The 14,614-nt window shown below is 39.0% G+C and overlaps 1 protein-coding gene across 5 annotated transcripts in view; it reads left to right on the top strand.

Moving 5' to 3' along the window:
* Window positions 1-14,614, top strand: part of Kcnip4 (potassium voltage-gated channel interacting protein 4) — a 1,067,998-nt gene that overhangs the window by 972,491 nt on the left and 80,893 nt on the right. For all 5 annotated transcript variants that reach the window (XM_028765224.1, XM_028765228.1, XM_028765227.1 and 2 more), the window contains one exon: window positions 4,504-4,628. In XM_028765224.1, coding sequence (XP_028621057.1) covers window positions 4,504-4,628 — 125 coding nt within the window. The remainder of the gene's footprint in view (window positions 1-4,503; window positions 4,629-14,614) is intronic.

Below are 14,614 nucleotides of genomic sequence, written 5' to 3'. Positions count from 1 at the left end.
GTCCAGTGTTAGGTAAGATCACTGATGTCTTTCCTTCTTCAGCTCACTTAAGTAGCATCCTTATGCTATTGTGAAAGCTTGTCATCACGAAGGACATTTCTTTGGTCAATTTGAGATTGGTTTCTCATTCTGTAGCCTGGAGCTTACCAAGTTTATCATGATGACTAATAAAAAAAAATGACACTAGCCTGTGTTGTTTCAGAGACCCCTGGAGCCTCCCGGTCAGTGATTCAGACAGAGGCATCCCAGGCCTTGCACTGAGAGTTTCATTTAGTAACCCATGTCTTCTGGGAGGGACATTGTCCACACATATGAGATAAATCTGTTCAAATGTGGGTTTTTTTAAAGTTGCATTTTGAAATTACCTTACTAAGGTTTTCATAAGCCTTTTTCAGAGACCTTGAATATTGCTTAACCCACCCCTACCCCTCCTCTTCCCCATTTCTTTGTCCCCACCCCCTCTTAATTCTTTAGCCCTCAGTATTCCATAATCATCTTTCATTGTACACGTGTTCTATTATCCCTTCAGTAATTTTTTTCCACTGACAGAGAATAGTAGGCTTCCATGTTGCTTTTTTCTATCACCTTCCATTGAGCTAGCCTCTCTTTTATCCCTTGATTTTCCCCATATGCCCACATTCTTCCCTGTTTAAAGCCTTTGTCCCCAGCATCTCACATCACTACTTTTATCATATTTATATTCTACTCTCCTCCTTCAACTAACAAGCCCCCGTCAAATGCCTGGTTCTAGCTCCCTGGCTTACATTTGCTACCAAAATTAAATATACAAAAGAAACTATTTAAGGCTGTAATCTACATATTAGAGAGAGTAGAGGGCATTTGTCTTTCTTTTTGAATTGCTGAATAGTATCCCTCTTTTCCAGTTCCATTCATTTAATTAGAATTATAAATTATCATTTTTATTAGAGCTAAGAAGTAGTCCATTGTGTATATATACAACAGTTTTCTTATCCGTTCATCTGTTTATGTAGACCTAGGTTGATTCTGTTTTCTAGATGTTGTAAATAGAGTCTAAATGAACATTGATATGCAAGTGTCTCTGTAGTAGGATATAAAATCCATTAGATATATGTCTAAGGGTCATATATCTATATCATAGGATAGTTCATTTTTATTATTATGATTATCATAAATTATTATTAAACTTTTTAGAGTTACTAATTTTATTATATGTTCTTGAGTGTCATGTCTATATGTATGTGTATGCACCAAATGCTTGTCTTGTGCCCAGAGAGGTCATAAGAGGACATCTGATGTCTGAGAACTGGAGTTACAGTTGGTTGTGAATCTCTAAGTGGGTGCTGGGTAATTAACTCTGGTTCTCTGCAAGACCATGAAGTGTTTTCTAACTGAGAAGCTATCTCTCTATCTCCTTATATGATAGATTTTTCTAGTTTTTTAAAAAAGAATATCCAGACTAATTTCCAAAATGTGTGCACTACTTAACCTCCTCAGCAACAGTGTGTAGGTGTTCCCCTTTCTGTGCCTAGAAAGATGGTCCACATAGTAAGAACATTTGTTGTTCTTGTGAAGGGCCCCGTTTTGATTCCCAAGACCTACATGGTGTCTTACAGTTGTCCATAACTCCCATTTCATGGGATACTCTGCAGGCATGCAGGCACCAGACATGCACATGGTGTCCCATAAATAAATCATTAAAAAAAAAAAAAAAGAGTCCCTGTCTTGCCATACCCATATCAGAATCTGTTGTCTTTTGTATTACTGAGATGGTCATTCAGGTTGGGGTGAGTCTTTGTTTCATTTTTCATTTCACTGATGTCTAAGGATGCTGAGCACTAGTTTAATTGTTTTATAGCAATTTGAGCTCTTCTTTTAAGACTTTTCTGTTCCATGCCATTGCCTCTATTTCAGAGCAATTTATGTTCTGAATGTTTATATGGTATTATTTATTTATTTATTTCTATATTCCTGACACTTATGCTCTGTCAGATTAAAGGTTAGGAGACGTTTTCTCACATCCTGTGGGCTGTCTCTTGATTCACCTCTCGGTTTCCTTTGCCATACAGGGTTTTAGTTATATGAGATGCCATTGTGGTCTTATTTCAGTGTACTACCGGAGACTCATTCAGAATATAGTTTACTATGCCTACAAGTTGAAATTTGATAAATGAAAAAAAATGCTATTTCCACTATCATCTGAAACAAGGCAAATGGGTCTACTTTCTCCACTCCTACTCAACATAGTGTGTGAAATCTTAGCTGGAGCATTAAGACAGAGAAGAAAATAAAAATAAATGCTACAAATAGGAAAAGAAGAAATCAAGGTGTCCCTATTCATAGATGATATATTCTTTAATATAGAAGACTCTAGTAAAAAAAGTTCCGTTTGTGAATAATAAGTAATTCTAGCAAGTGGCAGAATAAAAAATTAAGACACAAAAACCAGCCACCTTCCTATAAACCAATGACAAACAGACTGAAAAATACATCAGGCAAATAATCTCATTCAGGGTAGTCACAAAAAGTAAATTATCTTGGAATAATGATTTTTATTGCTTCATCTTATATTTTATCTATTATTTATTTTTTATTTTTTATTAATCATTTTATTCATTTATATTTCAAATGATACCCCCCTTCCCCATAACCTCTCCACAAACCTCCATCCCATCTTTCCTCTCCCTCCTTCCCTTTGCCTCTATAAGAGTACTCCTGCATCCACTCACCACTCCCACCTCACTGCTCTAGCATTCCCTAATACTGGAGCATCGAGCCTCGACAGGGCCAAGGGCTTCCCCTCGCATTGATGTCGGATAAGGCCATCCTCTGCTACATATGTATCTGGAGCCATGTATCCCTCCGTGTATACTCTTTGGTTTATGGTTTAGTCCCTGGGAGCTCTGGGGGATCTGATTAATTGGTATTGTTCTTCCTATGTGGTTGCACTCTCCTTCAGCTCCTTCAGTCCTTCCCCTAGGTCTTCCAATGGGGATCCTGGGCACAACCTGATGATTGGCTGTATCTACATCTGTATTAGTCAAGTGCTAGCAGAACCGCTCAGGCAACGTCAAGACTAGGCTCCTGTCAGCAAGCCATATCACCCTGAACACACCTGATCTTGTCTGATTTTTTTTTGCATCTTGTGTCATTTATTTTGACAAGCATGGCCATTGCACATATTAGTTCCTTTGCCATTATTGGCTTCCTGCAAAATCTTGAGAGCAAGAGTTGGATTCAGTTTCTCCTGATCCTCTACTCACCATTGAGAGTCCTTCTCCTAGTGCCCATAAGAGACAGTTGCAGATTGAGTGCTACAGATAGTACATTGCCATAGCAACAGCTGCATATCTGTACATTTCTAATTGACCTGTGGGGACTTAAGTTCCACTACCCGCAGGCATGGGATGTGAGGAATTGTGCAGTCTCTGTTCTCTTTAGTCTTAGTCTTTCATATCTGCAATCTGTGGCCAATGAACAGGCTTTCCTGCTGAATTCTTATGAAGAGTGGATGAACTTTAACAAAGAATATTCACTGACAGATCCACCTCACTCTTTACTGTATAGATACTGAACTAAGGAGTGCTATTCTTTGAGGCACAATTCCTTCAGTCTTGTGTTTATACAGGCGTAGGCTAAATATACACACAGTATTAGATGTTGTTTGAGGATGGAACATTTCCTCTTGACAAATCTTTAGGTTATATTGTATTATGCAATGCCAAACAGGCTTTGCAAGTTCTGAAAACTGATATATTAAAAAAGAAGATATATTACATTACTGTATTCCAAAATTGCATTAAAGTTTATGTCAATTCCCAGTCATATTGGTACAAAACTTTTTCTACACAAAGCATCTTTGATAAATTACACTGTATATATAGTCACAGAGTAAGATATACCAGTATAATGGCATTCATCTAAACTATATTCACTGCATGACACAAAACAGTCTATCTAGTTACAAGTACCTCAAGGCCCTAGTCCTTCTGGCGAGCTGCAGAATGCTGGTGTTTGGCTAGTCCAGCTTTGCCTTCCTCAGTACCTGGTCTGAATATTTCATTTGTAGAGCCCATAAAAACAAATGAACAAACAAATAAAAAAAACACCCACCTCATTTGAATGGAATCCTCAGAAAGTACAACAGAGTCCCATGTAATATATGCATGATATATTAAATGGTGGGGATTTTTATACAACTCTATATTTAAAACTAGTGCTTAATATACAAACAGAAAGTTCTGCTGATAATTCTTATACATTTCAAGCTCTTCTCCATAAATCCTAGAATTATAAAAATCACATTGATCAATGGCTGTTTAAGGAAACTCATGCAGCAAAGTCTAAGTTTCATATTGTGAAATCTGAGGAATGGAGATAGCATTTGTAAGCATGAGGATCCTTCCTGGAGTGACAAGTCACGGAAACCTAGGAAGTTGGTTTGCCCTGTTTTTCTGCGTTGCTCATTCTGAGTCTCAGGAAGCAACAATTATGCTCAAGTCTCTCTCTGGTTTTCCTTTGCAGACAGCGTCGAAGATGAGCTGGAGATGGCCACTGTCAGGCATCGGCCTGAAGCCCTGGAGCTGCTGGAGGCTCAGAGCAAATTCACCAAGAAAGAACTTCAGATTCTTTACAGAGGATTTAAGAATGTAAGGATGTTCTTTTTAACCTCACCTTTACCCAGTTTTCAGAGAAACACTAAAAATGCGTAGGGGAGGGGGCAGGAGCACACTCTCCTGTGAGAATCCAAAGCCTGTGCATCCTTTTTCTCATTTCTCTTAGATCTGAATACAGTCAATACCGACTGGGACTTTGACTGACTTTGACAAACCAATGCTGGGAGAGTTTAATTGTTAGACAAGGATGGGTCCTGAAAGGGTTTCTTAATTAAAGTCTTTTGTTGAGACTTATTTTCTTCCTTGGGTATAAGCATTCTAATAAGTGTTTCATTTTTTAAACAATAGACTAGTGTATGCTTATAAAATTTGGGACCGCAGACATCCAAACACACTGAGGACTCCTGTTAATGGCAGAGGCAGAGTTCAGCACTAGGCTGTCTAGTTTCAGAGTCCATGTGAGACATGGGTAGAAATGACACCACAAAGCAGTGTCAGAGAGCCACCTGGAATCCAAACAAGGTCCATGGCCTTTCACTGGTCAAAGGAAACATCAGGAAAACCCAATGAAAGACTAACCACAGGACCAGAATGAACTTGTGAGAATAAGTGTGAGAAATTTTCCTTTGTGTCGTGTCTCTCCTCCCACCCCCCCCTTTGTGTGTGTGTGTGTGTGTGTGTGTGTGTGCAGGGGTGTGAGCATGTGGAAGTGCATTTGTGTATCTGTGTGCCACGTGGACACCAGAAATCAAGCTTCTGTTTCTTTACTTAGGTGCCACTCACCTTGTTTTCTGAGACATGATCTAACTTGTTTAGAGCTAACCAAGTAGGCTAGGCTCCTGTTCAGCAAGCTCAGGTGTTCTCCTGGAGTCACCTTCCACCATGTTGGAATTATAGACATGGTTCACGACACTACCATTTTCCACATAGATTCGAGGGATCAAACTCAGGTTTTCAAGGTGTTATAAAACAAGCAAGTTACTGACTCAACTATCTTTCCAGCCCACCAAGCCACAAATGTCTTCCCCCACCGTGTGTGTGTGTGTGTGTGTGTGTATGTGTGTGTGTGTGTGTGATGAGTCTGTGGCTCCATATTTCAATAAATCATTTCTTGTATATGCTGCTCTTTTGGAAAGAAAAAATATGGAATTGTGGTTGGAATTTGATAAGCAATGGTAAACAGCCTTCACAAATAGAACAGTATTTGCTATTTATAAATCCTATTTGAGGCAGCCTGAATATATGCCTCTACTCAAACACTAGTACTTTGGAAAATTAGACCTTTTCAGTCTTCTCTAGTGTTTTGAACTCAAATCAGGATTCATCAAAATAAATGACTATCAATTTTTCTTTGATTATTTCTTTCTCTGTGGTAATGGCCTGTACTCACGTTGATGAATAATGCACTGACACTGACATATAATGCGCTCTGTTTTAAGTGAAAAAAATATACTCAGTGCTTGTCTTATAGATTGGAGACTGTTAATTATGTCCATTTCTGGTACTAAGAAAATTACTTTGTTTTATTACTTGAAGAAGACAATACTGTCAGTCAATCTAAACCTCAGAGAACCATGGATTGTCACAGAGCATGGTTGTCTGTTATCCTGATGTGCATGTGACCTCCTTGCCAGATGTATCATCATCAAGGGAAGTGATAGCATGGGTCCCTGAAAGAATAAGGCTAACGATCAGTCTTAAAAGCCAGAGGAAGCATGGTCTCTCTTTAAAGAGTTCATGGCCTGAGCAGAGTGCCTAAGCTTACAGTTGTACGTCCATTTAATCGAAGATTTCATTAAATCATTGTGTGTGCATCCAATTGTGTATCAGCCCACTATTGTGATCTTATATACACCTAAACCAAACGAGGTAGCTATAGGTATTCTGTTTTGTTTCTTTCTGTTATTTTATTTGTAGGTCTTCTAGTTAGGATATAAAGTAGTAAGTTTCATTATAAAGTTTCCATACAGACTTTATTATTGGTCCTCCTTCTCTGCTCCCTTCTTTCAACCCTTTGCCTCTCTCATGCTGGACTCCTTCCTGCCCAAACCAGATCTCCTCCTTTCATGTCATGTGTATTCAATTGTACTATTTGCTTTTAAACCCCCTTTCAACAATCATTAAACACCCCTCTGTCCTCTCATGTTTCCCTTTCCAGTTTCCTGAGCTTGACTCCTTAATATTCTCTCTCTCTCTCTCTCTCTCTCTCTCTCTCTCTCTCTCATACACACACACACACATACTACATACACGCTCATACATATATACTAGACATACACTCTCACATACACATACATATATACTACACACACACGCACACGTATATTAAAATCTAGCATCTGCATACAAGAAAAAAAGTATCTATCTGCGCTTTGTATACTTTCCTTAAGATAATAATTTCCAATTCTAACCATTTTGCTGTAAATGTTATTTCACTTTTTTATGTTTACAAAATTCTATTGTATATAAATTGATTCTCCTTATCTATTTACCTGTTGTTGGGCAGCTGCTTCCCTTCCCTGAGTATTATGAATAGTGTATCTGTAAACATAGGTATTCAAGTATCTGTGGGTTGACTTGCAGTTCCTTAGCTATATACCCAGGAATGTTTCTGCTTAGACCCTATGGTAGCTCATTTAGTGATTTTTTTTTTTCAGAAACCTCAATCCATCATGATTTTCAAAGGGACTTAAGATGTATATGTTTGAATGAACAATGAGCAAGAGTTGTTTTCCCTCACAATCTTACTTGTATTTGTTATTAGCTGTTTTCTTGATTGTGAATGAGATGACATAGACTATCAAAGTTCTAATCTTTACTTCACTATGGCTAAGGAAGTAAAAAGCAGTTCATACATTTGTTGTTTGTAATTGTTCTATGAGCTGCCTATTTCATTCACTGGACTGACCACTGATGGTTGAAGAGATTTGAAGTTTTCTTTAGTGAATTTTTGTAGTTTTTACATGGTGAAGGTTTAGTCCTTTTCTGAGGTATAACTTGTACATAGTTTGTCTTAATATGTGATTTACCTCTTTACTCTGCTGGTGGTTTGCCTTGTTGGATAGGAACTTTTATTTGATATAATATTATCTCTCTCTCTCTCTCCCCCTCTCTCTCTCTTGCGTGCTCTCTCTCTCTCTTGCTTTCTCTCTCTTTGTTTGTGTGTATGTGTGTGTGTGTGTGTGTGTGTGATCATATCATTTATGTGATATGTCGTAAGTGTTCTGGACCTGTAGGTAATTGTTCTTCAGTAACAAAGTCTTGGGGAGAAAGGCCCAGGGCATCAGAGACAAAAAAGACAAAACAGGTTGGTCCAGGAGGTCTTTAATAAGCTTTGTCTTATGCCAAGCAAGTTTGTTAAGAAGTACAGCTTATATAGTGTGTGTGTAGCACAGTAGAGGGCTGAGTTAACAGGCAACTATCATAAAGCAGAACAAAATCCAACTGGAAGCTAATCAATGTTCCACAAGGAGAACATATACCTCAATGACTTCATAGACCAAGAACACATCAGCCCTGGAACTGATAACTATAGCCCCTTAGGGTATGTAAAAGCGTTTCCAGGATCCAAAGCTGCAGCTCCCCCAAGGCTTTGTCCCCAGGACACTATTGTCTCTGTCAAGCACATTCCTTGATTTGTAGGAGGACCTGTGTTTCTTTTTTGTAAATCAGAACCTCAGGGAAAATCTCCCAAGGCCCTGTCCTCAGGCTAGTACTTAACTCTGCCAAGCATGTTCCTGGTTTAGAAAAGGAGCTATGTTCTTTCAGTGCCTTAGTGAAAGCCTTATATCAGTTTTGTTTCCAAAAGGAAGGCTTTATTGCACACACAGTATCTGGTATTTCACTCTGTGATCTCTGGTTACAGTGTTCATGGCTTATAGTGAATCATAACATTGGATTGGAAGAATACAATACAGCCAAGCTTTTCACTTCACGTCAAGCAGGAAGCAGTGAGAACTAGGCGGGGCTAAGCACAATGCATGCCCCTTAAGAGCAGCTTCCCCTTCACCAGTGGTCTATTTCCACCAACTACCACCCTAATAGTCCATTCAAGTTGAGTTCATCAATGGATTATTAATACAGCACATGGATGATTCAATCACCTCTTCATAAGAGTCGTAGTAGAAGCATTCAACACATGAGTCTCAAGACAAGGCTTTATATCCCAACCAAAATGCCAAATAGCTACGAGGATTTGAAGAGATTTCCTAGTTATCCCTTCCTCTATACATATATCAGAGAGCAGTGACTTCAAGGACAGTAGAAAACACTGATTGCAACCCACAGTTGGGAAGGGTGTAAGAAATGTCAAGGCCTAGGCAAAAGTCAATACCAGAAAAGGTTATTCACAGAATAAAAAGGTTATTCACAGAATAAAACTTTAGATATGTCCACTTTGAAATTATAGAAACACCTCAACTCTTTTTTTCCTGGGGTTGTCATAATAAGCCTTTTAAAAACAGCAGATGGTCCATTATATCTAAAGTGGTTATGTATAAAGGACTCCCCAATCTACACTAGCCTCCCTGGATGCCTTGGCTGCTGCTATGTTTTTAGTCTCTTGCTACCTCTGCAGGTCCCTCCATCTGAGGTCTGGATGCCTTTCATCCCATTTGTTGTAAATTGGAATCAAGATTACTACCATCATTAACCTTTGCAGCCAGCAGCTTAGCAGCGTGTCTCACACAAGTGGCACTTCACAATAAATTGCCTGCCTTTCTTTTATTTATTTTCTCTCTTCTGTGCTCTTTTTCCCACTACCACCCTGAATCTGTCCATTTCCCAACATTATACTCTTGTTTCTCATCTCTGTTTCTTCTTTTCTTTCTCTCCTTTTACTTTTTATCTTATCTTTTTCCCTCCTTTAATTCTTTCTGTTTTCTTCCTCAGCCTTTCTTATTCTCCAGTTGTCTGCTCTTTTCTTTGTCTTGTGTTTTGAATGTGGTATAATGTGAGATTACCTTTCATCAGATTTGAATGTACCCAACTCACATTTCACATTCTTCTTTCAAAGAAAGAACGTTGGTTTGCTCAAAATGTAGTAATAGAAAATCAAACAACAGTAACCTTTTGATTTTGTGTAACTCTAGTGAAATGTACAACTGAAACAGATGTGCCCTAAATCATAGCAAGGTAGACACAGGAGAAGGTCAGAAAGGCTCACAAGTTATTGGATAGCAGCAATCAGAACCAATTTCCATCAGAAAAAGCAAACCAACTACCCTTGCTTCCTGAATATTAATTATCTTAAGCCCCCAAGCTCAAAATCCATTTCCCTCGACACAGTGGGAAGACACATTTTTAATGAAACCTTTAAAACTTTCCATATTTTTGACTGAAAAGATAAACCCTTCCCCCACATTCAAAATAGTCACATTTGTCTCAAAGTGGCTCAACTTGTTAGTCACCCCTGCAAACCAAGTTACCCATGAACACAAATGTTCCCATGACCACATATTTTCCCACATGCAGTGCACCTGAGTGTCTGTTATCATTGTCGGCATACATTGTGAACATAAATGGAGAACTGGAAAATTGTTGATATACATTGTGAATATAAATGGAGAACTGGAGAATGGGAAGGCAGAGAGTAGGCTTCTTGTCTTTTCTCTCTGACAGATTAATTGAGTCTCTTGCCCCTTACTGATGCTTCAGAGGTGAGCGTCTGATGAGATGGAAAGATCTTGACAGACATTTTGACTGCCATTACTGTGTCATGGCAGCACCTACAAGGGCCCAGCCTGAAAGATTATGACTTAATACTTCTGGGGGGACAGGGAGTATATATTTTCATTTCTTATAACGAAATATAATATAATTATATTTCTTTTCACAGGTGTTGTTACTGCTGCTCTGGGGTCCTTACTTTGAGTATCATTGCCTTAATCTACATCATATGCTTGGGGTCATTCAAATTCAGGGCTGTAGTTTATCTGTTCCAGCAGCTCCTTCAGCCTCAGTGAACTGAATGTCTCTGTCTTTATAAACTGAGACAATGATTACAGCATTAAATTTATTTTAGAAGTAAGCACAGAATTAAAGAGAAAAAATGAAATATGCAGTGCATCTCCACATAGTCAGCTGTTGTATGTTCCATCAGTGTGGAGTGTATTCAGGCCTGGTCTCACTAACTCCTAGGATTCCCTTGAGTATTCAATTTCATAAGTATTTGTGAGGATGGATGAAGTAGAAAAAATACAAAATATTATCTACAAATCAGCAGCCTCAAATTTCACTGCACATTGTAATCATCTGGGGAACTTTAAAATTTACAAATTGTGGGGTACTGTGCTTGGCAATTTTGATGTTATTGATTTGGAGGAGGCAGAGCTTCATGATCAGGATTTATAGAATTCTTTGTAATCATGATATACAGGCAAAACTGAGGACCACGGAATAAAATATAAGAATCTAAAAGGTTCTTTTTTATCATATAAAAGCATTTCGACATAATTGGGGTGAGTTGTAAAATATCAATTATCAATGATTGCCGTGGTTACACTGGAATCCCACCAGGTTTTCCGTGTGTGTGTGTGTGTGTGTGTGTGTGTGTGTATGTGTATGTGTGTGTGTTTAATGTCTCCATGGGTTGAAGAAACTACCAGGTTTTGGTGAGTTTGGTATTGCTCATTCTGGGGTTAGGTTATGCTCAGAAATTATTTTTTGTTTCAAATGTCAAAAATTTCTACATTAAAAATATCATATGTGGTTTCCAGAGAACCATTTTAATTTTAAGATTTCATGGTTTTAAGTTTCAATATGGTCCTGTCTCCTTGGTATTTTTTTCAATATAGGCCACTTTTCCTGTTTTTTTTTTTGGGGGGGGGGGAGGGGGTGTATTTTGATTTGTTTTGTTTTATTTGGATCTTTGTTTTGCTTTGTTTTCAATACTCCCAACCACAGTGTCCCTTACCCTTAATTCCTCACATTACTTCCACCCTACCTTGCTTCTCCACCAGATCCACACCTCTGTTTTCCTCCAGAAAAGAACTGGCCTCTCAGAAATATCCATCTACATATCAATGCCCAGTGAGGCAACCAAGTAGGAAGAAAAGGATCTCAAGAGCAGAAGAGTCAGAAATCCCCTCCCTACTCTCACTGTTAAGGGTCCCACAAAAATATCAAGCTAGACCTAGCCAAATCAACAGAATTTGTGGTTGCTTCTTTCAGTCTCTGAATCCCTATGAGCCCTGCTTAGTTGAATCTGTGGGTTGTGCTTTCCTGGTGTCTTTGACCCCTCTGGGTTTTACAGTCCCTCCTTTCCAACTTCTTTGGGGTTCCCTGAGCTCCAAGGGGAGGGTCTGAATGGAGATCTTCAATTTGGGCTCTCACTCTCTCTCTCTTTCTCTGTCTAATGTTGGGCTTTGGGTCTCTGCATCTGTTTCTATTAGCTGACAGGAGAAGGCTAGGTGCCGATCCATGAGTATATAAGGATATTCTTATGAATCATTTTATTGATTATTTTTTTCTATCATTGGCTATCCACCCTCCAGTTCCTGGTCATCCAAGTAGTGTTAGCCATGGGTTCTCTCTGGTGGTGTGGGCCTCAAATTAGGCCAATCATGGGTTGGCCACTCCCAGAAGTTCTGTGCCTCCATTTTGCAGGCAGGAAACATTGTATGTCTAAAGCGTTGTGGCTGGATAGGTGTCCCAGTCCCGACTCTAGAAGCCTTGCCTGATTACAGAGCATGCCTAGTTTAGTCACTGAATCTTCCATTACTAGGACTCCAGACTAGGGTCACACTCGTAGAGTCCTGAAAGTTTCTACTGGACTGTGTTTTCACATTATCTCTTCAAATACCCTTTTTATTTCCAGTTACTGTCATATCATTCAGTATTCTCTCTTCATGTCCCCCTCCCTTCCTCTGCCTGATCCCTCCTGTTCCCATCTTCACACATCCCCAGCCCATCCATAGAATCTATTCTATTTCTTCTTCCCAGGGAGATCTATGCATCCTCCATAGAGCTCTCCTTGTTATTTAGCCGATCTGTCTGTGGATTATAGCATGTTTGTCATTGACTTAACAGCTAATATCCACTCATAAGTGAGTACATACCATGTTTGTCTTTTTGGTTCTGGGTTACCTCACCCAGGATAAGGTGTTCTGAATCCATCAATTTGCCTGAAACTGTCATGATGTCATTTTTTTAACAGCTGAGTTTCCTGTTTTTAAAAGCATGGGAAGAGATCAGGACATAGAGGTCAGCCTCTCTGCTTTAGTCAGTTCCCTCTTCTCTTGGATCTCTGCCTAATTCCTTTTCTTCAAATCCTTTGAAACCTAATAGGTCAAAGTATCCAGTAGATTCAAATATATTTTAAGGCATCACTTTAATATTATTTAATATATTTTTTACTTAAAATTATTGCATTAACATCTGTTTTTGACTAAAATCCTAAGATATTTGCATTGTATTTGATGCATAACTGATTCTAATTGATGCATAACAATTGCAACTTACTTTGTGGTTTAGAAACATCATTTTCCTGCCGGTTTTGAGCCTCAGGAGTCCAGCAACTACTTGGAATTGCTCGCTGATAAGAATATTTTAGGGCCACAGGACTGCATTGTTTGGCTTGCATTCCTTTCTGTATTATGGGAATGCTCAGTTTCCATGCTCCAAGGTTGCTGGCTGAATTCAATCTCTTCTGGTTATACCTCAAGAGCTCAGTCCCTTGCTGTTTATCATGTAAGGCCACTTAGCTTCTATACTCCCTTGCAAAATGGCCCTTTTATAGGCTCATTTCTACCATGTCAGATTACTCCTTTAGGTCCAGCCAAGGAGATTTGACCCTGAAATCACATATATAACGTAGATTAATCATGGTGAGTAACATATCATGCCCCCATGTTTGTGTGCTTCTGTACTCAGCATGAGGAAACTCAAAAAGATGTGGCTCTGTGGCCTCACAGGTCACACAGTGTGCCATCTCAGTGGGATTTGTGAGTGAGCAGAAACAACACCATGTGTTGTGCAAAAGCCTGAATTTGATCTGGAGTTACATCAAATGCAGCCCCGAGGCTCCCCTCTTCACCTGTAACTCATATATATCCTCAGGGAGGTCATCAAAGACAGCCAGCTTTGTTTGCTTGTATGTTTTCTTGATCACTATAAGAGTTTTATTTGATACTATGGCCAAAGGGACCAACGTGACCCAAGAGTTCATCATGTACCCCACCCCTACATTAAGATCTTCCTGACTTCTGCACTAAGACTTTTAAAATAGATGAAGGAGAAATTATAGGGCTCAATGTTTTTGACAAAGTGCATTTGCATGAAAAGCACTGAGTCCCACTTGTGCCATGACAGAGGGAAGGGGCAGGGAGCATGACTCCTCAGTTATTCTTGAGAAAAGCCTTCACATGCAGATTGTGTAACCTTCAGAAAGTCATTTCACCTGGTGGCTTCTGTCTTCCTATCAGCACATTAATGATTGCAATGTTCTTTTCCAATCATTGGAGGATGTGGCTATAACTGGTTTCCTTCATCTCTTGAAAAACTCAGACAAAAGTTAAACCCAGTGTTACTCAGGTAATTTAGTAGTCAAGTATAAGAAGAGCACACTTAAAATGTTATTTCTGACACCGCAGCCAAATTTCTGTCTGACTTCCAAGGAGAACTTCTGCAAGATTCTATCTCACCAGTATTCTGGTGAGACAGTAAATGGTCCACTATATTGTGTATGTTATATTGTAGTGTTTATAATCTGTGAACATATGAAACAGAAAGAATAGTTAATAGGGTACATGCATTAACACATTTGAGTCATGATAATTCTACACACACACACATACACATACACACACACACACACATACACACACACACACACACACCAGATTCTGGGGGAAAATATTCATATATCCTGGTCAGTTTATAGGCCTTACCAAAGTTCATGATTCCTTTCTGATTTCCAAGCATCAGCACAGAACAGATACTGTCCTGATCATATCCTTCTATAGGTGTGGTCAGCCTCTCTTGTGTGGCTAGTTCTTCTGTATTTAGTGCATCACATTACA

The sequence above is a fragment of the Grammomys surdaster genome, unplaced genomic scaffold (genome assembly GCF_004785775.1).
Source record: "Grammomys surdaster isolate TR1022 unplaced genomic scaffold, NIH_TR_1.0 150, whole genome shotgun sequence".
In the NCBI taxonomy this organism is placed as follows: domain Eukaryota; kingdom Metazoa; phylum Chordata; class Mammalia; order Rodentia; family Muridae; genus Grammomys; species Grammomys surdaster.
The sequence above is the reverse complement of the archived record's forward strand: the minus strand, read 5'-3'. Positions and strand labels throughout refer to the sequence as shown.